Raw genomic sequence first — 26,130 nt, 5'->3', positions numbered from 1 at the left:
CGAGGCACGTCAGAAGAAAGGCCTGGTGATCTGCTTCCAGGTCACTGTGACGTGCAGTTCTACTCTGTAACATACGGAGTTGCCACCACACACTGCAATTGACTAGATGACAACTGGTTGGGGTTTTGGCTAGAGAACTCTATGTTCGTCCAAAAGTGACTGCATCATTTTTTCATCTAATTTAAAAGTGACAGAAATGTCACAGGAGCCGTAGGAATGGCATCCCCAGCAGCCTCCTGGGCCTCCTCACTGTCCTCTCAGGTCAGCCCATTCATGCATCTTTGTCTGCAGAGCCTCTTGCTCATCCTGACACAGACCCCCCTCCATTTTTTTATTATCTTTAACTTATATATTTATTATCTTAGCTGCAAATTCATTCACATTTATAAATTACTCGACTGCACCTAACAGCAACAACAATAATTTATAAATGACACAATGCAGTTAGAAAAGGCTCTTTCTGTTCACCAGAGCTAGAATAATACGTTCACTTGACTTGACCCACTCCATTCTGACCCTACCCTAGCTTTCTCTTGCTACTGTTGGATCACAGGAGGCCTGGACATATCATCAGGAAGCAATTTCTTTCCATGTGATGCCTAGAATCCACTTGTGGTGTTAGAATTGGCTTTTTTAAAAAAAACCCTTATTTTATTATTTTTTGTGCATGTACCATCAAATCAGATCTGACTGGTACAGGAGGAAATTGTCCCTCCTTGTCTGGCAGAGCATCTGGTGGATTCAAACCGTGCACCTTTGGGATTGCAATACAGCTTCTTGCCACTAGGCCACCAGAGCTCCCCTAGAATTGGCTTTTTAAGCCACTGTGTTAGCCCCTGTTAGGGGCATGGTCTCCAGCTACCTTAACTGCAGACATACGGTCTTGCAAATCACCAACACCTGTGGGACCAATATAAGAGAGAGCTTTCCACACTGTGTAGTATGCTGGAGACGACAGTGGTGGAGAGATTGTGAAGAGATTGTGGCACTGCTGTGAAGCGACTGTGGTAAGGAGTAACCTGGGGAACCCTGGAGGTAACGGCCACAGTTAAAAGATTAGCTTGCTGGGTGACTGAAAGAAAAGCTGATCTGTAACTGCTCTGAAGATAAAGGACACACAGTTAAAAGTTTTTCTTGCTGGATGATTAGAGGAAAAACTAACTTACAATGGCTATGAGGTATTGTCTGCTGGATGACGGAGGAAACCAGAGGCTTCATGCATATATGCTGAAGTTTCACTAATTGAGAAGTTGCGTCTTGCTGTTAATCTGGTTTGGGACTGCTGGACTAAACCTGGATTTACACTGGATGACGTTCTTTTCTTTTCCCACTAACTTTTCCCCTTAAATCCCACAACTGTGAGTAAAGCCTGTGAGTCAACAATGATTACTGGACCCAAATGGTTGGGAGAAAGAGGTGCAGGAGCATGTGGGTGGGAGGTCTGACCAAGCAGCTGTTTGCTGTTATGGATATTATTGATGATGTTAGTTCCCCTTTCTGAAGTGGGCACAGATCAGATTTGGCCACTCCCATGCTGTTGTTGCTCCTTTTGCACCACCTAATGTTTACCTCAGTTTCCTTATCTGTGAAATGGGTTACACTTAACCCTCAATTACTCAAGACTCAAATAGGAAAATCAAGCATGCAGCTCTTTTCAGGGTTCACCGAACGGAATTACTGAACTTGCCACATGGGCCCGTGTCCCTTGAGGTGAGGAAGAGGAGGAAGTGGCAGCTGGGGCCCATACTCACGTTTTTACGTAGGGGTCTGAGTAGCCATTGGCGTCCATGGCAGCCAGGTGTGCACAGCGCACGATGCCGACCAGCAGGCCCTGCTTCTGCGAGCTGTACTTCAGTGAGATGAGGATCCGGCCCCGCTCCTCCAGTGACTTGTCCTCTGTCTTGTCTACCTGTTGGGCGGGTGGTCACTCAGCTGCCCTCACTTGCTTCTTCTGCCAGCTGGGGCCTGGCCCACCCTCCCCACTCAGCCAGTGGGCCACTCAAGTCACTCACAGGCCTCTCCTAACCCAAGCCTGCTCAGTCCAGGCCCTCGTCAGTGCTCCCCGGCTGTCCTCATGGCCTCTCCCCTGTTCAGTCCAGGCCCTCGTCAGTGCTCCTCAGCTGTCCTCATGGCCTCTCCCCTGTTCAGTCCAGGCCCTCGTCAGTGCTCCCCGGCTGTCCTCAAGGCCTCTCTTCAGCATCTCCTTGAGACAGAATCTGACCCCATCACTACTGCCTGTGGCTATCATCACTTGCACAATGAGGTCACACACCTGGTCTCATCCAGGGGTCAGCAAACTATGGCCCACGGGCCACATCCTGCCTGTTGCCTACTCCTGTGTGGCCCTCTTATGGTCTTCTTCATGACTGCACATTTTAAGTGGTTGAAAAGAAATAAAAAGAAAAATTTCATGACTCATGAAAATGATAAGGAATTCAAATGCCAGTGTAAGTTTTTAATAAAATGAGCCATGTCTATTCATTTTCATATTGTCAAGTGTGGTGCTACAAAAGAACATAACTGGGTGACCGCAACAGAGGCCGCCAGGACACTAGGCCTGCACTGTTCACTCTCTGGCTGTCCACAGAAAATGCGTGTGGGCCTGGCCTGGCCCCAGCCTGCTCCCCCGGGCTGTCCCCACACTGTTCCTGTGCGCAGCCTCGCCTGGCCTGACCTCTCCATAGCTTCAGGCAGGTTGTCTGCTCTCTCTACCTTTGGGGTCCCTGCTCAGTGCCTGGTGGCCTCACCACTGTCTGCTCCTTTTTTAGGCTCAGTTCTATGGGTCCAGGCAGGGCGACTTCCCTGATTGTCCTGTTCTGTCCTCCCTGGGCCTCAGGTCCTCTGTGAAGGTGTCAGGTAACCAACTGCTTCCTGACCTGTCTGCCCGCTGTACTCTGGGCGTCTTCAGAGTGTGCTGACATTTTGTTACCCCCGGCAGGCAGGAGGGTTATCTCAGTGAAGGTGGTAATAAAAGGACAGATGGACCCTTCTGGGCTCAGCCTCACATCAGGAACGTTTGTCGCTGTGGGGGGTGAGAGCTAGGGTAGTGAGGGGTGGTCCTGGCCCAGGTCCCCTATAAAATGCCCTGACACACACATTCCCCAGGCCAGGAGTGCTCATGCCTTTGCCTCAGGAGCCACCGGAGTAGACAGGCCGGGTCTCCAGCCTTTATCCCTCCCTCAGGAGACCACTCATTTCTGCCCTCAGGTTACAGGTCACCAGGAACCTCCTCTCCTTCACCATCTGCCCATCAGACACGTCAGCCTGATGACCTCTCTTCAAGCTATTTGCCAACCTCCTCAAGCATGCGATCCCTTTTCTATGACTGCTCTTAGACTCATGTGACTCCCCACGTGGTCCCCACATAGGCAGGGCCACATCTAAAACTCCCTTGGAGATGGGACCCCATGAGGTGAAGGAAGGGACATCTGGCAGGTGACCCATGGCCACCTCTCTCCAACTCCCATATCCTGAGCAGACATGACTAATTGACAACAGAATTTACTGTGCACTCTGATGCAACCTCAGCACCTTACCCAACACTGTGCTCAGGCAGCCACGACCAATGGATCAGACGTGGCTGTGACATTTAATCATCTGTCACTCTAGTCCTGGGCTCTGCGTGTGAGGCCCTCACTAAACCATGGCTCTTGTCTAATTTGTGTGGTGGGAGGCAAATCAAACCCTGTAAAGGATCAGGGGGATATTTTCAGTTCTCTTTTCAGGGCTGGGATATTGTACTTTGGTTTTAACATATGAAGACCACTGAACTGTTCAACATTAGAACAGGCTTAGAGATGATGCCCACCACCCATCTGCCCATTTACTGTCCTGTGGTGGCTTGAATGGTGCTATGACGCTGAAAGTGTTGTCAAGCGATATTTCAAATAACAACAAGGGGCAGGTTTCAGCAAAGCTTCCAGACTAAGATGAGGAAGAAAGGCCTGGTGGTATAGTTTTAAAAATTAGCCCGTGACAACCCTATGACAACAGAATTTTATTTGATGCAGAGCTGGAAGATGAGCCTCCAGGTGGGAAGGAATTCATAATACACAGTGACTGCAACATGGACCCAGCAACGGTGTGGATGCTGCAGGACCGGGCAACGCCTCACGTGGTTGTACGTGACCCAATGGACTTGTCGTCAACTTGATGGCAACTAACAGCAACAACGGGAGCTCTGGTAGCCTAGTGGTATACAACTGTCCTGTCAATCCAAAGGCACCTGGTTCAAATCTACCAAATGCTCCAAGGAGCAATCTCTTCCTGTGCGGTTTACTGTCTCCGAAAACCTGCTGGATGGTCAGCTATAAGTCAGTTCTGACTTGATGGTACATAACAACAATAACAAAACAACAACAACAACAACAATGATCTAAAATGCACCTCCATAATGCATCTCAGCTGTTATCCTAAACTGTACTCCTACGATCCCCATCCAGTTCTGTTTCTGAGCCAGTCTGAACCAATGTGCTATTAGCAAATTAAAGTGAGGATAAACATCGTCCTGCTCGCTCTCTCTCTCTCTCACACACACATACACACACAAGCATGCATATATTCATAAAACACGTCGCACACAAGCATACACAAGCTCTCACATACAAATACACAAGCACACACAAGGCCATGTATTCACAATCATACACTCATACATTCACTTTTCACCAAACACATCACACTCATGCAAATACACATGTATACACAGATTCACACTTGTACACATGTGTACTTGTGCTTACACCTTCATAAGGTACATGTCACACACACATACATACAGACACACATGTGTTCACATACTCTTTCACAAAGATGCACATTCACACACACACACACGCGCGCACACACACACTCTCTCTCTCTCTCACATGCCCCCACACTTGTTTGTTTATGCCAGTGATCAAAACTCAGGAACACAACTAGAGTAGGAGTTGATGTTGCCTTTTATAAATGACATACATCATTTGGAGAAACTAGGTTAGCTCTGGTTAGTGACTAATAATAAAACAAAAAAGGTTAGATCCGTCACACAAATGCCTGTGAGTGGGAGAGCGCATGATGGGGGGGATAAAGCTTGATTGAGTTATGCAAAATGACAGATGTGGGCTTCTGGCAGGAAGCGATGGCACAGGTGCGAGCTGCTCATTGGGCCTGGCTTAGCTCAGCTGCTGTGCAGCGTGTGAGATCCGGCACCTGCGGGGGTCTGGGCATGTCCCCAGCTCTGCCCACACCCAGGCCTCTGGAGAAGGGGGTGTGTGTGTGTGTATGTGTGTGTGTGTGAGAGAGAGAGAGAGGGAGGGAGAGGGAGAGGAGAGGGAGAAGAAGAAGGAGAGGGAGACACAGAGAGACACACACAGAGAGTCTGTCCTAAGCGGCCTCAGGCAGGACACAGCGTTTCTGTGAGCTCTGACCACCCTCCTAGCCCTTCTGAGAGATGGGAGGGTGGCATAGTGTCAGAAGGGACAAATAGACTGAAATGGCCACCAGGAAGGGCTCAGCTGCTGGACACGGCCAGAGGGTAAAGTCCATTCGGCCATCACTTTTAAACAACTGTAACCTCTAGGAGAGAATGATTTTCTGTCTTTTTGGGGCATCTCAGCAGGCATCTCTAGTCTAACTCGCCCACTCTGAGCTCTGCGTATCCCCTGCTGCTCTCTTTCTTGCTTAGTTAACAGTCACCTCTTCTTTGTGGGTCCTCAGACCCCAAATCCTGATTCTGTCCTTGTCCTCATGGTCACACCAACCTCCCCATGCCCGCACCAACCCCCTCTCCCACCTCTGCCCCTTAACCTCCAGGCCAGGGCCAGCCTGCTGGGGAACTCTTCCTAACTGACCTCTCCTGGCAGCCCCTGCCCACTCCCTGCCACTGTGTGCCCTGCAGGGTATGAGTGCAAGTGTGGTGTGTGAGAGTGTGTGTCCTGTTCAAAAGGATGTGGGAAGGCCTTGCTCACTCTGCACCCCTAAGACTGCTCTGAAGATACAGCTGGTGAGAATAAACACCTCCTATCCAGCCCCCCGCTTCCCCCCGCTATGGCTTCATCTCACGGGGAAGCGAAAGTTCTTCCGAGGGTCTCCTCTCTTTCCCTTTCCTCTCTGATCTCAATTTCCAGGGTCCCCCACTCCCACTCCTCCTGCTCTACTCTCACTGGCCACCCTGGGTCCCAAATAAGCCGACGCTCTTTCCTGTGCAGCCCTAGCTCACCCCAGAACCTGCCCTGCTCACCCAGCATACTGTACACACCTAGTGTGATGTCACGTTTTATCAGAACAAGGAATTGAACTCTGTCTGATGTGTGTGGCCCCTGGCTGCTGTGAGGTGGCCCCTGACACACATCCCAATGTGGGCTACGGACTAGATGGTTGTGATAGCCAGGGTTTTCACTGGCTTGTTTTGAAGTAGATGACCAAGCTTTTCTTCCTAGTCCATCTTAATTTAGAAGCACCACTGAGTCCTGTTCAGCATCACAGCAACACACAAGCCACTGAGGTGCGATGCCCTGACTGGAAGTTGAACCCGGGTCTCTCACACAGAAGGCAAGACTTCTACCACTGAGCCAGCTCTGCCTCCCCCACCTCCAGCACCTGTCTCAGTGAACCTCTACCATGTCTGCCTCCTTCCCGGGTCCGCGTTTCCCTTCTTGTCCCTTATCACTATTTCATACACTGTCTATTTTGACTATCTCTCATTTGTCCCCTGGCCAAGTTAGTATTTCCAGCACCTTGAACGGTGCCAGGGATGCAGCAGATGTGCAAAAAAGTGCTCCAAGTCCTGCGTGCAAGGCGGGAGGGCACGGGGCACGCGTGCTGATGCCTGTGGCTGAGCCCCCAGCCTCCCACTCACCGGCAGCTGCTTCTCCAGGCAGATGCTGAATGTCTTGGTGTGGTTGGGTTTCAGCTTCTTCAGGGGCACACGCGTCTCCCCGATGAACTCGTTGTGACGGAATTTGTCCTCATCACACACAGAGATCCTGGAGTTAAGGGCACAACCAGAAACTCAGGCACACAGGCTCTGGCCTTTGGCTTGCAAACTTGATGCAGACTTGCCAAGTGGTGGTGGGATGTGTATGTGTGTGTGTGTGTGAGAGAGAGAGAGTGTGTGAGAGATAGAAAGAGAGAATGTGTGTGTGTGAGAGAATGAGAGAATGTGTGTGTGAGAGAGTGTGTGAGAGTGTGTGTGAGAGAGAGTGTGTGAGAGATAGAAAGAGAATGTGTGTGTGTGTGAGAGAGAGAATGAGAGAATGTGTGTGTGAGTGTGTGAGAGAGTGTGTGAGAGTGTGTGTGTGAGAGAAAGAGAGAATGTGTGTGTGGTGTGTGTGTGTGCGCGCGCGCGCACGCCCGTGCGTACTGGGGCCTCACTCAGGCTGAGGTCAGGTTGAGGAGAGGGTTCGGGGGGGGCAGGCACTCAGGACCCTCACCCACCGCAGGGTTTTCCGGATCATGTCCTCGTCTGTGATCCCGTAGTAAGTGAGGGTCTCGTTCCAGGTGGGGTTCAGAGTGTTACGCAGTGTTTTTGTTCTGAGTTTATTTGCCTGCAGACAGGAAAAATGACATCATGAGCACCAGGGAGAGTCTACATTCTAACCCCCCGAGCTTGTGACGAGGTTGTGCGATGTGACAAAGGGGAATTACAGCTGCAGACGGAGCTGACTGTAAGGTGGGTCCAATCCCCAAACCAGCAGCCATGGTGTCGGCACTGACTCAGGGCCACCCCTGTGTGTCACCCCATGTGACAGAACTGTGTGCTCCACGGGGTCTGTGGTGACTCATTTCTCGGAAGCAGATGCCCAGGCTTATCTTCTGAAGAGCCTCTGGATGGACCAGAACTCCCAACCTCTCTGTGAGCAGCCAGGTTCGTTAACCATCCATCTGCACCACCCATCGATTCCCAATCAAGTCACAAAAGTAGCAGCTTTCCTTAAAAGAGGTGAGGAGGAGGAAAACAGGGTCAGAGGAGGAGTGATGATGGAAGAATGGTCAGAGATAAGTGTGACTGGCTTAAAGACAGAAGAAGGGGCGAAGGGTCAAGGATTGCCAGTGGCCTCCGGGAGGTGGAAAAGAACAGGAGGTGAGCCCCAAGAACTGACTCAGTCCTGCTGACGTCTTGCTTTTTAGCTCAATGAGAGGCTGAGCGGGGACCCGCAGAGAATGCCCAGGCCCCCACCTTCTATGCCACATTCTCCACTGGATGTTACTATTACACACAAAGAGAGAGGTCCTGTGACTGGTTTAGTGCTTGACCACTAAACACACGCTTGATAGTTCGAAAATCACCAATCACTCTGGATTAGTACGAGCATCATGAGAATGCTGAGGGTAACCGACCTTTCGGTGGCGGTTCCCTTGGACTGTGGGGTGCCCCAGTCCTCCACTCTGGTTTAGGAGAGCTGGAGTCCCTAACCAGCTCAGCCTGTGGTCAGACAGCCCAGGGCGGTCGCCAGGAGGAGCTGGTGGGCTGTCTTCCTGGGAGGACCAGGCAGGAAGTTCCCAGCCTTTGACTTCTGAGAGGCGGAGACGGAACCTCAACCCTGGGCTCCACCCCTGTGTCGGGCGAGAATGGGGTGGGATGTGTCCCTCTATCTCCCCATCAGATTCCCCGCTGCACAAAAACAAAGCTCTGTGGGTCCCAGGCCCAAGACCAGACACAACTCTAAAAAGATGGTGACGACCTACCCATGCAATTAAAATACGAACAAGAGCAAGCTGCGAGATGCATGGAACAAGACCCATTCAAGTGCTGATTTTCCAGCGCTCTTCCTTCCTGGATGCACCTGTTGCAGGTGCCCCAGGCATGTGCTTGGTCTACTTGCTGGCTCATTTGGCATGTGGGCCTGAGTTCTGCAGTCAAATAACCTAGGCAGACCCTGCCTACTCCTCCCTGGAGAGTCACAGAGCAGTCCATCAACTCAGGAAAGGCTCTGATAAGTCCTGCAGTACTAAGAGACCTTTTTAACAGTGTTTCCCACTGTTACGTGACCACATACTACACACATACCTCCACTGCCATCAAGCTGATTCTGACCCTACAGGACTGAGTAGAACTCCCAGAGTTTGTAATCTGTATGGAAGCAGATTGCTACATCTTGGTAGCAATGAACCATCAAATTTTTGTTTAGCTGTTGAGCACTAAAGCTGCGTGCCATCAGGACTTTTTATATAACCACAGGGCTTTTCCTTTGCATATAATATTACCATCCAGTGTAAAATGCTGCTTATAAGATGCTGGCTTGGACATTCTCTGCGGAACCTCCAGTTTAGCAGTCATAACGCACTCCAGGTCCTTGGGTGGCCTGGGGTGAGGTGCTGACTGGGTGCTCATAGTGCAAGTGAAGGGCTCTGAAGAGGGTGCGGGAGCTGCAGACCACCTCCGTGTCCCCAAGCCCACCCAGGCCCCTGTCCTGATGTTGGGCAGAGCTGGCTGGCAGGTGGGGTAGACCCGCTCACCTTACTGGCTCCTGGTAGCAGGTGCAGCTTGACGTAAGGGTCTGCCAACCCATTGTGGTCCATTGGCTTCAGGCCCTGGGCAGGGACAGCAGAGGGTGAAGTGAAGACCGAGGCACACAGCACCTGGGGCCCCTGGGAGCCCAGCTCAGCGATGTCCTGGCCTCCACGGCCTCCTGGCTGGATCCATGTACTGATACCCCTGACCTCATGCTTCCAGACACAATGCCTCCACCCCTCACCTCAATCGTCCTGGTCCAGGGCGGCCTCTTTATGCACCAGACTTTCCCTCCTAGTCTCCGGATCAGCACAGCAAAGCAGGGGACACACACCACTTCAAGTGATGTGAAATGATCCTGCTTTCCAGCCTGCTGGGAAGCCCCTCCCCTCCCAATTTCCCTCCTCACATCCTAGCCTCCTCCAGGGACACTCCCTTCCCACACTGACCCTAAATCCATGTGACTCTCTATCCACACGCTTTCCTTATAGCCCCGGGGCCTGGGGTGTATGTATCTGTGTGCATGTGGATGTCTGTCTGTCTGTTTGTATGTCTGTGGGTGTATGTGTGCACGTGTATAAGTGTGTGTGTATGTCTCTGTGTCTGTCTGTGTGCATGTGTGTATGTCTGATGTTCTGTGAGACTGTTGGGGAGGACGGCACACCTCCCAGACAGGCCTCATCCTCAGAAGTCACACAGCTGGCCAGCCAGAGGGTCCCTCCACAAGATGGCACCGCTGACTAACTTTGCTGCCAGGTTCTTTTGAAATAAAAACAACAACAAAAACCCACCTTAAAACCAAAACAACTAAATGTGCACAGCCAGGGAACAAATGGGACTGTAAACAGACAGGGGCTCAGCTAACCTTATGTGTTCTTGTTTCTGAAAACTGTATTCCCCCTGCCCCCCGCAACCCCCATCAGGGATATATCGCACCTAGGGCACAGAGAAGCACTAGCAGACCAATGACGTTATACAAAGATGAACTACAAGCTTTCTTCACTGGGGGGCAGGCAGCTGGGCTGCGGTGACCAGCTCACCTTGCAGTGAGCCCAAGACCCTTCTCCTGGGCACCCAGCTCCGCCTGGCTTTGGGGCTCATAGCAGTGGCTATATTTGGGAGGGAAGCTCACAGCACCCATTTCTCTTAAAAGGAAGCTACGGGGTCAGCTGTGAGTTGACTCTATCCTTTTTTTTTTTTAATTTCAATGAACATCTACAGAGATTTTGGATTTCCATTCATTCATTGCTGCACCTTTCTCCCCGGAGTTGACTCTCTCTTGATGGAACATAACAACAACAACAACAACAACAACAACAACAATAAAAAAGAAAAAGTAAAAAGGGGAAAGGTGAGTGAAAGAATGGGAAAGGTTCAATGGGAACTTGCAAAGATGGGGTGATAATAGGCCTGTACTAATGGTAATGAATTATAATGTACGCGGGTGACTGTGCATGTCCATTGTGAAAACAATCTCCATAAGTGAAACACAATGTATATGAGTGACTGTATAAAACACAAAACACATGCATGGAAAAAAGAAAAAAAGAAGCTACTGGGGACGGGTCCAAGCCCGGGAGTTAGGCTTGCCTGGGCTCGGATCTCAGTTCTTACACTTTAAATGGATGAGTTACTTTGCCCCACAAGCCTAGGTTTTCCCATCTATTCACAGGAACAGTAACTCCAGGTCTTTAGGTTGGCATGAGCAGTGGGATCTGGCGGGCAGGGGACAGGTTCCTCTGCCTTGATGTGCCAGGCTCCTGGGGAGGTGGGGATGAGGGCTGGACGGGGGTATCGAGAGCTGTGGGGGCACTGAGCCCGGCTCAGGCGCCCTGCATGCACCCACCACAGTGAGGCGGCCCTCCAGGTCCCAAGGCATCAACCAGCTTCTCGCTTCTTTTCACTAAGTGTCCAGTGGTGGTCATCCTGGGCCTCTAGGGTGGCTGGTGGCACGGCCTGAGCTGGCAGGGATCTCCTTTGAAGACCCATGTTTCACTTGACAGTTCTTGTAAATTTGCCTGTAGTGATTGTAGCTAAAAATGTTTCCTCTGGGCCACATTTCTTGACTTTTTATTTGCTCATCTTTGCAGTCTGTGTTTTCCCATGTTTACCCAGTGGCTCTGCTGGTCCCAGCTCCATGCCCTGGGGTGCCCTTGGGAGCTAGGGTGAGGTAGAGGGGCAGCCGCAAGACCGGGCTGGGAGTGGAGTCTACTCTGTCCTCCTGGGCTCTTGGGTTCTGACAGAAGGCCTGCTGTTACCCTCCCACCACCATCAACCCAATTGGCAGGTCCTTGGGCCCCGTGTATGGCCATACTCTTAGCTGGAGAAGGAGGAGGCCCAAGGTGCTGCCTGTAGGCTAAGTTCAGCTTCCCACTCATGACCTCTGTGCCCAGAGGGCAACTTCCTGTCCCTACCCAGTCTGTCCACTGCAGATGACCAATGGAAAGAGGGGGGCCTTTCAGGTTGGTGGCCTGCTAAGGGTCTCTAATGTAAACACACCTCCCCTGCCAGCTTACTGTGTCTGTAAAGTCAGATCATGATCTTCTGGCACTGAGAGGGACAGGGAAGCAGAGGGTCTAGCCTGAAAGGCTACCTTCCACCAAAGCCTGCCCACCCGGGGCCTCTGGGCGCTGCCATGGGGATCACTGAGAAGAGAGGCTTTCTGGATGGCCCAACACAGGGGCCACATGTCTATCCAGACTGGCTGCTCTGATGGAGTTTTCTAGTTCCTCTCTGAATACATGTGTTCACATGTTCATCTCCATGTGGATTTGAACATAATGTACCTGCATGGATGTGCAGATAAGTGTGTGTGTCCATATGCACATGCACGGCCATGTAAGTGGACTTACAAATGACTGTGTGTGCAGGAAGTACACACACGTCTGTCTGTATGTGCATGTGTACACACATGACTACAAAGATGCACGCTCGTATGCATACACTCGTGTGCCAACATGTGTCCATGCATAACAGTGTGAGTGAGCGCATGTGTATTCTGCATGACTGTGGGTGTGCATACGTGTGCATGCATGGATGTGTACATACACGTGTGTGTACACGCGTACAAGCACAAGTGTGTGGGTGGGACATGCCTCTGGTCCTGTCCCCAGGACAGAGCATCACGGAGTGCTCAGTGTGTGTGTGTGTGTGAGAATTTATTTAATACAAGCACAACGTAGAGTGGGATTACCACTCCTATTGTACAGAAGGAGAAACTGAGGCTGGTTTGCAGGCAGTGGGTGGTCAAGCTAGGGCCCAGACCCAGGTCTATCTGACTTCTCCTCAGAGACCCCCGAGAGGCTCCTTCTATCAGCTCTGCTTAGCTGCCCCATTCCCTTCTCTGAGGCACCTCCCCACGCTCTCCCCCACCCCAGCTCATCCTCCACCAGCTACCGCCTCTTTCCTGCAGAACAGGGTTGGGGCAGAGTGAACTGGAGAATCGGGAAGCCATAGCTTCTCTTCAACCTCTAATGCCTCCAGGACACTCACAGTGTGTCACACCTACCCACACAGACATGTGCGCATGCGCGCCACACACACACACACACACACACACACACACACACACACACACACGCGCACACATAGGAATCTATGTAATCTACAGCCCTCCCCCAAAAGCAGGGAATAGAGCTGGTGTCTGGGGAGAGGGGCAAAGGAGTGGGCTCTGGCCAGAGTGGCCTGGCAGCCAGTGCCCATCCTCAGGCCCCAAGCCTGCACAAATTCTAGAAGCTGGGCTGAGGAAGAAGGGGTCTGCTCAGGCCTGCAGCAGAGATTCCAGATCCTCAGCTCGGTACCAGACCTGAAGCTCCTCCAGGAAAGCTGGTGTCGTCTGGGCAAGGCCTGGGAGCTCTGGGAGGAGAAAGTTGGGCAGGGACTGAGTGTGTAGGCCCCTCAGTGCCCAGCCTGGGCCTGACCCACAGTGGGCAGTGCTCACAGCTGTCCATGCAGCCTGGATCTGGTGGCCCAGCTGGGGTTGGAGGCACAGAGCTCTGGACAGCCCTTTAGGCAGGACGATGGGAAGGAGAGACAGAGGAGACGCCTTGCTCTGAGCTGCAGTGGCTCAGGGCCTCTGAGCACTACACACACACTTTATCTAGAAGGTTCTACCAGGCTACAAAGCTACTCTTACCTTTCGAGAGAACATCAACTTGGGTACCTTCCTCCCAGAGGGAGCGATGGGTGGGGAAGGATGAAGGGGACAACGCAGTTGAGAACACAGAGCTGATACTTGGCAGCCCAGGTGCTGGGCCGCAGGTGGAGGGTAGTAGGGGGTGGATATTAGTGGAATACCATGGCCCCAGGAATGCTGGCTGGAAGCTTGGCCAGCCCATAAGGCAATACTGAGGGCCTGTCAGACTACGTCCTGACACCCCAAAAGATTATCCCCAATAGCAGGGGGTTAGTAGTCAGACCTGGAGGAAGGTGGGGCCTGCGGACTCTGTGAGGAGTTCAGGAAGCTCAGATACTGGGAACTCTGGGGGCCAGAGGCAGCAGGATACAACCCACCTCAGGACCTACAGAGGAGACCTGCCACCTCACCCCTTCTTTTTGAGCACATCCCCAGGCCCTCCTGATGCTCCGCGGGACCGCCTCCTGACAGCCCCACTGCAGCCTGCATCCTCAAAAGCTTTTCTTGCCTCTTTCTTTGGTTCTGTTTCACACCCCCGGTACCTGGATGCATGGGGCTGGGCAGCTGAGATGGTTTAGGCAACAGTTCCTACCCTGCCCTGCATGCCACCCCCTCTCCCATAAACCATAAAGCCTGGATCGGAAAGAGAAATCCAGAAGGACTGCAAAGGGAACCCAGTCCCGTTTCCTGTCAACTGTCTGTCTGACCTCTAGAAGCCTGGCCGCAGGCTGGGGGGTGAGGGGAGCCTACCTTGGCCTTGCTGATGGTACAGTGGAGAGCGTTGTTCTCCTGGTCATAAAGCAGGCTGAAGTCCAGTGTGCCCAGGGCGGCTGCGGGCAGAGAGGTGACAAGTCACTGTTTACTTCAGGAACAGGCCTCACCTGGGGCACGTGGGGGTCCTGACGTGTCAGTTGTCACCCCACAAGGCCCTGCTGCCCACCAGGTACTCGACACCCTGTCCCTCCTCATCCACTCAGCCCGGGCAGTGAGCTGTAGTCTACCACTTTGCAGATGAGGCTCAAAGAGGTTAGGTTAGCCACTTGTAGTTGGGAGATGGAAGCCCAGATTTAAACAGCTGACCCCAGACCTGACCCCCAAGCCCCTGCTGCCCACCAGGTACTTGACACCCTGTCCCTCCTCATCCACTCAGTCCGGGCAGTGAGCTGTATACCACTTTGCAGATGAGGCTCAAAGAGGTTAGGTTAGCCACTTGTAGTTGGGAGATGGAAGCCCAGATTGAAACAGCTGACCCCAGACCTGACCCTCAAGCCCCTGCGCTGCTCAGCTGGCCGATGGCCCGTGTGAGTCCAGCTAAAGGTAGCTCCTGCCTTTCCTATGTTACTGCCAGCCTGGGCTCCGTGCCTCAGTTTCTCTTGCCTGCGAAATATATATATATATATTTTTTTGTGAGGAGTCACTGCCCACCTGCGGCAGTGCTCGGGGCTGCAGCTCACATGTCTCTCTGCCCCCTGGGGGGTGGGGGTGGGGGGAAGGGGAGCCTGGGCAGGGGAGCCAGCTGGGCCCTCACACTGCTGTTCCCAACTGGGTCCTCATAACTGCTCCCAAGCTTCTCGAAGGCTGTGGGTGATTCCCAAGGGCCAGGAGAATGGCCATCAAGGACTGGGTGCAGCTGCTGCCCCAAGGGTGTTCACGTGCAGTTACTGGGCATGCACGTGGCTCCCCCCAGGAAGGCGGAGGTGCAGGTCTGCAGGAGACAGGAGATGCCCGTCTGCAGATGCCTGCAGAAGCCCCAGCCCTGCCCCCAAGCTAGCCAACCAGCACCACATTCATTCACTCACCATTGACTCAGTGTTTACAATATGCCGGACTCTAGGGATTAAAAATATCAAGGAAGCAGGGGAGAAAAGGTACAAGGAAAGCACAGCCCCATTGGAGGAATGGACAAAAAGGATTCACCACAAGAATCCAGGGAGCCAGGAGCCATCAAGATCCAAGGAAGGCTGCTTGACCTCAGTGCAAACTGGGCCTGTCAAGGAAGGCTCCCTGGAGGAGGTGATATTTTAACTGGTCTCTGAGAGATGAATAGGAGTTGGCCAGAGGTACAGTGGGTTTGGAAGAGGGGTCACTGAAACCACAGGCAGCCAGGAGGGTAGGAGGCTGAGCGAATGGGGTGATACTGAGGGGAAGGCAGGGCCAGATTTGAAAGGTTTTGAGCTATTGGGCTAGGGGGTCCTAACATGACCAAACTCAGGACAAACTATGGCCCTCTCAGGGCAAAATCCACCAAACCTACTCATTTACAGATGATCCATGGTGACCTTCCCACCACAAAGGCAGAGCTGAGTGGATGCAGACGATCACAGAGCCCACAAAGCTGAAAAAGCTAATTCTACAGAAAAACTGCAGATCCTGGTCCAGGGAAGGGGCCAGGCCTGCCAAGTTTCTCCAGGCTGCAGACGAACGTTAAGGTCCACGTGGACTCTGAGTCGTACTGGCCTTGCTCCACAGCCTGACTTCTCTGTCTTACACTGCAGCTGCACGCTGGTTCGAATCCAGGTTCTGCACTTCATTGCTGTGTGATCTCTCACATCTTCCCAAATCACTTTGTGCCTCAATTTCCTCATCTGTAAAATGGAGACAGGAGTGTCCAGCTCACTGTGGAGGGCTTGGATGGTGCAAACAATGTTTGCTGTCAAGCCCAAGGTGCCTCAGAAGAAAACCCTTACAGTTGACTCTTCAAAAACCAACCACCGAAAACTCTGTGGAGCACAGCTCTATCTGACACACGCGGGTCAACCAGAATCGGAATTGACTTGGCGACAACCGGGTTTCACAGCATCGGGCTTTAACATCACGCTCAGGGTAAAGCAATTGCTCAGAAGATAATTATAGAAGCAGCAGATCCATTTAAGTGATTCTTCTAGACAACTGTTCACGGCCCTCTGAGATCTATTCTGGAATGAAATTGTTCTAAACTAGATCACCCCGCTCCGTGCCTTTGCGAGCAGAATAGACAAACAGTCACTTAAGCTTTCCTGAACAATCCGAGTCACTGCTGTGACTTCGATGACTGTTTTGTGTCACAGTCTGGCTGGGACACTGAAGGAGTGTGAGACCCTCCCTCCCACGAGTGGACCAGGTGGCTGGCTATTCTCTTTGAGAATGTCTTGGTTTTTCGCTCTCCTTCACCATCATCTTGAAAGCCTTCAGAGAACTAGCCCCCAGCAGCTCTCTCTCTTCAAGTAGCTGATGGCTCCTTCTATGAAGGTAGGAGAGAATAGGTGTTACAACTGCCTCAGCTAAGGGTCCAGAGGCCTCGAGAGGAGCTTGAGTGGATAATATTTGGCCCTTTGTGGTCTATGCTTCGTTCCCTCCTAGGCAGGAGAGCAGATAAGAACACTCTGGGGCAGGGGGAGGTACACATGGCCAGGCTCATAATCAAAACAGCCACGGACCCAAAAGTCACTGGTCTATGTTTCTGTGAAACTGTTCCTCAGAGGTGTCAGCTTTGCTGCTGCTGCTGCTGTTATTGTTGTTAAGTGCCATCAAGTCAACTCAACTCATAGTGACCTTGTGTACAACCGAACAAAACAATGCCTGTTCCTGCCCCTCCTCACAATCATCGCTACATCTGAGCCCACGCTGGCAGCCACCGTGTCAATGCATCTCTTGGAGTGTCTTCTTTCTCACCATGTTTTACCACACATGGTGTCCTTTCTTCAGGGATTGTTCCCTCTTGATCAGATTCCTAAAGTATGTGAGATTTTGAGGATTGGGGTTGCCATCCTCGAATCTGAGAAGTATTCTGGCTGTAGTTCTTCTAAGCCAGATTTGTTTGTTCTTTTGGCAGTCCTTGATATATTCAGTGTTCTCCAACTCCACAATTCAAAGGCATCAATTCTTTGGTCTTCCTTGTTCACTGTCTAACTTTCGCATGCAGATGCTGTTGGTGTTGCTAGGTGATGTCGAGTTGAGTACAACTCAGAGCAATCCTATGAACAACAGATCTGAACCCTGTCCTATCCTGGGCCATCCTCATACTTCCTGACATATGAGAACCCATTGCAGCAGTCTCCGTGTCAATCCACCTGACTGACAGTCTTCCTTTCCTTTGCTGACCCTCCACCCGTCCAAACGTCATGTCCTTCTCCAAGGAACAGCCTCTTTTAGCCACATGCCCAAAGTATGTGAGGCAAAGCCTCATCATTCTTGCCTCCAAAGAGCACTCTGGCTACACCCTCTCTAAGATATATTTGTTTCTTCATTTGGCTGTCCATGAGATGTTCAGTGCTCTTTTCCAATACCACAGCTCAAAGGCATCAATTCTTCTGCCATCCTTATTCATTGTCCAGCTCTCAGACGCACAGCAAGTGATTGGAAAGACCACGGCCTGAATCAGATGCACCTTAGTCCTCAAACTGACATCATTACTCCTCAATAAAATGCAGATGAGGTGTTAGAAAATAGCAAGGCTTGGATCAGATGCACTGTAGACTTCAAAGTGGTAGTTTTGCTTCTTAACACTTTAAAGAGTTGTGGTTTTTTTTAGCAGATTTATTGAATGCAATACGTCATCTGTTTTCTTGACTGCTACTTCCCAGGAGGTGTTGATGGGACCAAGGAAAATGCAATTCCTGGCAACTTTACTCTTTTCTCAGTTTATCACAATGTTGCTTATTGGCCCAGTTGTGAAGATTTTTGCTGTATGTTAAGGCATAATCCATCTTTGATCTTCAGCATTAAGTGCTTCAAGTCCTTGCTTTCAGCAAGCAAGGTGGTGTCATCTGCACATCTCATGTTGCTAATGAGTCTTCTTTCACTGCTGCTGATCCATTTTCTTCACTTAGTCCAGCTTCTCAATTTGCTCAGCACACAGATTGAACCATTATCATCAATGGATACAACCCTGACGCACACCTTACCTGATTCTAACACACGCAAGTCCCTCTTGTTCCAGCTGAGTGACTGGCGCGTGGGTTCTTGTACACAATTAAATATTCTAGAATCCTCATTCTTCACAATCTTATCTATAATTTGTTATGATCCAGTCTATTGCCTTTGCATAGTCAAGAAAATGTAAGTAAACACTTTCCTGGTATTCTTTGTTCCCAGCTCAGAGAGCAGACATCAGCAACGAGATCCCTCGCTCCACGTCCTCTTTGGAAGCCGGCTGGAATTTCTGGCAGGGTTTCCTTGCTTCTACTGCAGTAAATAACTCCCCCGTTAGTTCTTCCTGCTCATGGTCTGTCGCCCCTGGACACATCCCATCCACACCCATGAGACCAGCAGGGAGCAGATGCTCATTCCACATGGCTAATCGGTTCACACCCATATGGCTCTTCAACTGCTCAAAGGAGTGGGGACAAGATGTGACACTGTGTGTAATCTCTGCCGTTTCCCTATCCCAGAGAAACACAGGCCAGCGAGGTGAAGGGCTGCCTGCTTCCCACCAGGAAACTGAGCTGGAAGAAGGAGGGCAGTGGCCCTTCACGGCCTCCACAGACACCCCTCTTTAAGGGGGTCTTGCATGACTCTTAGCCGAAACACAGCCCCTAGTACCACTTCCTAAGAAACAACACCATGCTCAAAGCATTACCAGGAAGTTATTAGCAGATTTCTTTGAACTCCAATGTAAGTTTTACAAGAACCTTTGTTCAACAGAATGGCACGCTCGCTGCCTCACCCGCGCCATCTTCAGCACTGTTCCTATGCTTGAGTCCACTCTGGTGGTCACTTTCTTGGTGAGTCGTCCAACCTAGGGGGTTCATCTCCCAGCACCAGATCTGACAATACTGTGTTGTGAACCACAAAGTGTTCACTAGCTATTTTCAGGAGGAAGTCACCAGGCCTTTCTTCCTAGTCTTAGTTTGGAAATTCCACTGAAAGTTGACCACCATGAGTGATCCTGCTAGTATTTTAAATATGGGTGTCAGAGTTCCCAGCATCATCGAAACAGGCAAACAACCAAAGCCCAATAAATTGACAGGCAGGTGGTGGTTGCGAGAAAGAACAAGTTATACACAAAAGCTCAGTAAAAATGTTTAGAGACTTGCTAGGGTTGAAACTCTTGCAGCAAGGTCTTGTGGTCCATAATTCTTGTCTCACTTGGAGAAATGAGGCTCAGAGATGGGTGGTAGCGTGGCCAGGTTGCATAGCAGAGATGGACACAGAATCCAGGTCTGTTCACTCTCCTCCAGATAGTTTGGCCGTTAAAGCCTATTGTTATGTGCCACTGAGTTGGAACTGACTCATAGCTGACCCTCCAGTGAGTTTTCAGAGGCTGTAAGTTGCACGGGAGGAAACTGTCCATCTTTCTCCCACACAGCAGCTAGAGAGTTTGAACTGCTTGTTTTTGGGTTGGCAGTGCAGCTCCTTCACCCACTAGGCCACCAGACCTCCCTTTTAAAGCCTAGTAATTCCCAAAATTTTTAGTATGTGACACTTTAACAAAACTCTTAGGAGAACATAGTGAAGAAATAAGGTTTGCTCTCTTGGTACCAGCAGCCAGGCAATCAAGAGACGAATTGCATTGGGAAAGTCAGCTGTCAGGGACCTCTCAAGAGTACTGAAGAGCAACGACGTCAGGCTGGAGACTAAGGTGTGCCTGATCCAGCTATAGTCTTCGCAATTACGTGCTATACATCGGAGAGTTAGACAGTGAATAGGGATGATAGAGAATTGATACCTTTGAGTTGTGGTACTGGAGAAGAGTGTTGAATATACCATGGACTGTTAGGAGAACAAACAGGTTTGTCCTGAAGAAGGTGAAGCCAGAATGCTCCTTGGAGTCAAGGATTCTGAAGCTTCGTCTGACATATTTTGGGCATTTTGCAAGGAGGGACTAGTCCTTGGTAAGGGACATCATGTTTGGGAGAGTGGAGGGACGGCACAGGAGAGGAAGACCTTCGATGAGATGGATCGATTCTGCGAGTGGAGTGGTGGGAATGAGTGTGTTTGAGATGGTGAGGTTGGCACAGGATAGAGTGCCGTTTAGGGCTCTTGTACATAGGGTCACTATGATTCGCAAGCGACTCGATGGCACATAACAACAACAACTGGAAGGAAAAGAAGATGGGGCTTGGCTGTGGCCCTGGATGGGGAAACGGAGATGGAAATGGTGCCCTGGGTTGAAGTTTAGGGTGAAGAGAGCCTCAGGGCATGATAAGGTGCCCCCTGCCTTGTCCTCAGAGTCACTCAAGTCACATGCCCTGACTGAAATTTACATCTTTAGAAAAATAAGGAGGGTTGGTCACTAATGGGCCTTTGAGAGTTGTCACCTGCATGCCAATAATTACAGAGCTTTGATGCGCTAATTCAGAGCAAGCCAGCCTCAAGCCCTGTGCGTCCTGGAAGGCTGACCCTCGCCGCCCTGCCCTGCCGCCCTGCGCTGCCTCCAGACTGGCAGCCTCACTATGACCTTGATTTCCACAGAGCTTTCCTGACAGGAACACCCTTGGGAAGAGGAAATCTGCCCTGATTTTTACTCCCTGTTTATTTATTTACATTTTAAAAAATTATGGTAAATATCACAGCTGTTGAGTCATCTCCAACTCATATTAACCCTCTACCGAGTTTCCACGGGTCTAAATTGTAACAAGGGGCGGGACTACCCAACTTCCTCCCCTGAAGCCACTGGTGGATTAGAACCGCTGGAAACTGAGTCTGGGTTCACAACAGCTCGCTATAGGCTGTGCCACCAGTGGTCCCTGTGCAGGGAACAGACAGGTAACAAAACACTTGCCACTCTGATAATCCTTACATATACAGTTTGCTCTTAAAATTTTATTTAATTTTTTTTTTAAGGAAAATGTTGGTGCAGATAGTTAACATCCATGATGAACAACAGAAAATGCCTGACGCTGAACCGGAAGCATTTCCTAGATGGGGAAACTGAGGCACTGAGTCAGGCACTGACTCAGGAATGAAACGTGTAGTCCTGCATCCTAGGAATTTACAGCCGAGGGTTAGGACTTTGTAAACCAAGTTGTTCCCTTGCTTAAATTCTTTTCAAGTGTCTTCTAGGGAGGCAACAGGCCGCCTAGACTCAGTTCAAATTCATTAGTGTTGCATTTGAGACCCTCTGTGAAGGACCAATGGAGCCCTGGTGGTATAGTATATAACATAGAGCTGCTAACAGAAAGGTCAGTGGTTCAAATTCACCAGTCGTTCCCAGGGAAAAGATTTACAGCCTCAAAAAGCAATGGAGGGCTGCTGTAAATTAGAAACAGCACGATAGTAGTAGGTTTTGGTGACATGGCTTTCAGGAGCCCTGGTGGCATAATAGGTTAAGTGTTGGGCTATGAGCCAAAAAGGTCAGTAGTGAACCCATTAGCTGCTCAGAGGGAAAAAGATGAGGCAGTCTCTTCCCATTAAGACAGCCTTGGAAACCTTGTGCGGATCACTACAAGATGGAAGGGCACTGGGTTGGGTGATATGGCTACTTTGGTTTCATCATCAATCTTTCCCCCTTGTGTCTCAATGGAGCTATTTCCTGCAGTACACACGGAAGGCTCTCTTCTCCGTCCACTTGACCAGTTTGCCTCCTCCTTCCTCCCAGCCTCGGGGCAGGGCTCTTTCTATGGCTGCTCTCAGTTTCAGTTGTTAACAACTTTAACTTTCTCAGCTCCAAAATCAACAATCTTGGCACTAGAAGCCAGGAAATCAAAAGATGACTTGCACTGGGGAGCTCTGCTCTCAGGGATCTCTCTAGAGTACAGAAGAACAGTGATGCCAGTCTAGACTAAGGTGTGCCTAATCCAGGCCATGGTCTTCGCAATTAATTGCTATGCACCCAAGAGCTGGACAATGACTAAAGATGACAGAAGAAGGATTGATGCCTTTGAGCTATGTGTGCTGGAGAAGAGTATTGAATATACCATAGTCTCACATACTTTGGGCATGTGGCCAGGAGAGACTGGTCCTTGGAGAAAAAACATCATGCTTAGAAGGGTAGAGGGACAGCACAAGAAAGGAAGACCCTGGATAAGATGTATTGACATGATAACTGCGGCAATGGGATTAGATGTGTAAGAATCAGTGAAACTGGCTCAGGATAGGGCAGGGTTTAGAGCTGTTGTACATAAAGTTGCTATGAGTCACAGAAGACTCGATGGCACATAACAACAACATTGCTGACCCACTCGTTTGTCTTTGTTTCAGAGAACTGCCTGACAGCAGAGGTGCACAGCAGGCATTCTGTGTGCCTGACATACCGTGGTGCTGTCATGTTGAGCAGAGGAAAATAAGGAGACGGGTAAGCAGAGCTTAAGAGAAGCTGAAAGAAGTTCCAAGTCCAAAGGATGAGAAAAGCACAGCCAGTGTGAACTGGGAAGTGCCCCGAGTTGAGAAGGGTCTTTATGGAGTCCACTTTGTTCTTGCTTCTGGCCTCCATAAGCCCCGACAGACTGAGCCCTGCCCTGATACGGTGTTCAGGTTAAGCATGGACACATGATATAAATCTGGCCAATGAGACAGGAGGACAAGTCTCCTGGCAATTCGGAGAGTGCCTCTTTCTCTTGAACACAGGCGTGAAAGGGGCCCTTATCAAATTTAGTATCTTAATGCTACATGTGACAGCTGGACCCCCAGCAGCTGTTTTGGTCCAGGAGGAAGGTGAGTCTAAGAGGAAATGATGATGGCCAAGTGGAAAGATGGACAGGCCCAGCACACTTGACGAGGTCAGTGAGCTGCTAAATCAACCTCCCTAGGTGCTGCTGCCCTCACTGTTGAAGCCTCTTTGATTTGGTTTTCTGTTACTTGCACCCAAAGGCACTCTCGCTAGTACAGTTTTGAAGGCCAGAATGAGTTTCCAGAGGAGGAGACCAGGGGGGGAAACATCTGAGCTGTTGCAGGAGCATGGAGCAGGGGCCCCCCTCTGGTGGGCACAAGCAGTTGAGTCCAGCTTAGCCAGAACCCACCATGGATAATTGGCAGCGGTAGGTACTGGGTGGCATCTCCAACTGCATTTCACGGCACTTTGTCTCCCACTGTCACTCTTCTATTAGATCTATTTGGAACATGTGAGTTTTATGCTTATGCTTTGGGGAGAGTGAATAAAAAATGAGATTTGAGGGAGGTGGGGGGATAAGGCTAAGTAAATAAATAGCACTCTACTCTCAGCCTTGGACAACAGAGCAACCGCCCTAATTTCTTTTTGTCAGAACAGAGATAATCCAATAATTAGGGCAGCAAATAGCATAACCCTGGCTAAAGCCATAATGAACCATCTGGCTTGAATCATTTAGGCTTATTCTAGGGATCTGGCTGTCAGAGCCGAGAGGAGCATAGTCAATGGTGGTTGGGTGGGGGGTGGTCCTGCCCCAGAACCTGGCCTCCCCCAAATGCACCAGCCAAGATTTCTGCACTCCCACATTTGGACTGTTTGCTCTCATTTGCTGAGGGGGTCTAAACCCGAGTGGGCCTCCCCTTGAAGGAAGGGGATGAGCTTGAAGGGGACCTGAACTGGCCTGGCTTAATCACACATCTTTTTCCATAAGCTCTTTTCTATGTCTTCATTACTGGTTTTTGTGGGGTGCACTGGTGACATGAGTGTGTCCAAACCACAGTTTAAGCTGACAAAGCTGTGTTGTCCAGGACCACCTTGCAGTGCTGGTCCCCTGTGATTCTGCGCCTTGCCAGGATTCAGCCCTGTTCCCCCACTGTACCCCAAAGGAGGAAGAGGCTGCTGGCCTGGAGCTTTGCCTTTCTGATTCCTTTTGCCTATGAGTTTAGGGATGGCCAAATTTCTCACCGCTTGTCATCAGAGGATCCTTGGTGCCACAGAGCAGGTGGTCTGCTCTGCCCTTCTCATTCCTCTGGCCCAGCATAAAAGATACTGCAAATGGGGGTTGGGGTGGATTTGCATTCAGGACAATGGGGTGATTGGTTTTTAGCCAGGGCCTCCCGCAAACGAGGGGTGCATTTTGCATGGGGTGCCAGGAGCTGGGGGTTGGAAAGATCCAGGACACAGCCCTGCGGGCAATAAGCTCTCTCGACCCAATTTCCCCAAGCTGGCAGAAAAGTGGAGGGGAGGACTGCTTCTCACAACCCCACGCCCGCGTGCAGGGCCTCAAGATGCCAGGTGCTGGCCAAGGGCTGTGGTCCAGGCCTGGAGAAAGTGCAGCGCAGGCAGTTTCCCCGCACAGGCTGGGCTCTGACCCGCAGCGACTACGACTCCTTCTCCTGGGCCTCCCAAAGTGGGGCAATGAGGGGTCTGCGCCCTGGAGTGGCACAGGTAAGCCTCTCTCTTTTCAGTTTCCAGAGGCGCATTTTAGGTGCCCGGAAACTCCCAGCCCTCGGCCGGTGTGAGCGCCCACGCCAGGCACAGCCAGCTTCGCAGCGCGGAAGAGAGGCCCGGGCAGCCTTGGCGAATGCCCTGAGGGACCCCCGCCCCACTGGAGCCGCAGGCAGGTGGGCCTGAGGATGGAGGCTGTTTCAGGTCGGAGAGAGAGGCGCGGCTGGGGTCGCGGCTGCGCTGCGGGCCTTGCGCTCAGCGTTCTCCTCCGTCCCCACCCCCAATCCGCGCAAAACGCTTCTGAGCCCGACTGCGACCTCTTCCCGCCTCAGTTTCTCCGCTAAACCCATGTCCGGCGAGGCAGACATCCCTAGGCACTGGAAAAGGTGTCCAGAACGTCCGCCAACCGGGCCTCAGCCCCGGAGACCCCAGCACTTGTGTGCCTCCTGGGGTTGAGGACTCAACCTAATAGGAGGGGGGCTGGGAGCGCCCTCGCGGGCAGGGGAGCGGGCGTAACAGGTGGGCGAGGTCGGCGGCTTGAGCAAGCGCGCCGCAGGGTCCACAGATGAAAGAGGAGGCTTCGCCAAGGTTTTTCCAAAGGACAAGGGGCCGCACGATCCTCCTGGTCCTCGGCCCGCGCGCCGGCAGAGTCGCCGCAGGGCCCACCCCTGAGCCGGCCCTGCCCCAGCCCCGGACTCTCCCCCACTCGTCCAGCCCCGACCCCCAGAGGCAGTGCCAGCCCGGAGCGGACTCGCCCAGCAGAGACCGACCCGGCGGCCGGCAGCAACTGGTGTCTCCCCGGGCGCAGCTCCGCCCTTCCCAGGAACAAAAGCCGCCGCCCGCGCCCGAGCTCCCAGCAGGCAGACCGAGAGGGGGCGCGGCGTGGGTTATGGGGAGCCTGACCCCGGATACAGGACACCCGCAGGGGGCGCCCCCTAACTTTCCACCTCTCCAGTCTGGGCGGGTGGGACGCCGGGTTTGGGTCTGCAGAGCGCGCGGGGAGCGCAAAGACCAGGCGAGCGAGGGTGCCGCCCCTGAGAGGGGGGATTTGCCGAGGGGAAGCGAGAGGGACGCGCGGGAACCCCGGGGGCGGGCGAGGGCAAGGAGGGCGCCCCGAGCCGCGAGCTGGAGAGGGCCGGGAAGTGGGCCACTTGGAAACTTACTGCAGTCGTCGGACTCGTAGCCGTCGGCGTCCGGCTCATCCTCGGGCGGCTTGGCTGGTGGCCGTGCTGGGCTGGGGCCGGGGCTGGGACCCGGGCTGGAGCCATAGGCTCCGAAGAGTTGGTCGACATCCTCGTCCTCATCGCGGGCGCCGTCGGACGGGCTGCGGCGGCCGGCACTGGCCGCAGCCGGGCGCGCGGGGGT

The 26,130-nt window shown here is 51.8% G+C and overlaps 1 protein-coding gene across 1 annotated transcript in view; it reads right to left on the bottom strand.

Annotated features, from left to right (window-relative positions):
• Positions 1-26,127, bottom strand: part of DOC2B (double C2-like domains, beta) — a gene marked incomplete at its 5' end in the record, with an annotated part of 39,419 nt that extends 13,292 nt beyond the window's left edge. The window contains 6 exons of the mRNA XM_006891088.1: positions 1,752-1,909; positions 6,842-6,968; positions 7,420-7,529; positions 9,442-9,516; positions 14,322-14,401; positions 25,929-26,127. Coding sequence (XP_006891150.1) covers positions 1,752-1,909; positions 6,842-6,968; positions 7,420-7,529; positions 9,442-9,516; positions 14,322-14,401; positions 25,929-26,127 — 749 coding nt within the window. The remainder of the gene's footprint in view (positions 1-1,751; positions 1,910-6,841; positions 6,969-7,419; positions 7,530-9,441; positions 9,517-14,321; positions 14,402-25,928) is intronic.
• Between the last annotated feature and the right edge of the window lie 3 nt (positions 26,128-26,130).

This window comes from Elephantulus edwardii, unplaced genomic scaffold (assembly GCF_000299155.1).
Source record: "Elephantulus edwardii isolate Elephantulus edwardi_28Jun2011 unplaced genomic scaffold, EleEdw1.0 scaffold00094, whole genome shotgun sequence".
In the NCBI taxonomy this organism is placed as follows: domain Eukaryota; kingdom Metazoa; phylum Chordata; class Mammalia; order Macroscelidea; family Macroscelididae; genus Elephantulus; species Elephantulus edwardii.
This window is presented reverse-complemented; position numbering and strand designations above follow the sequence as displayed.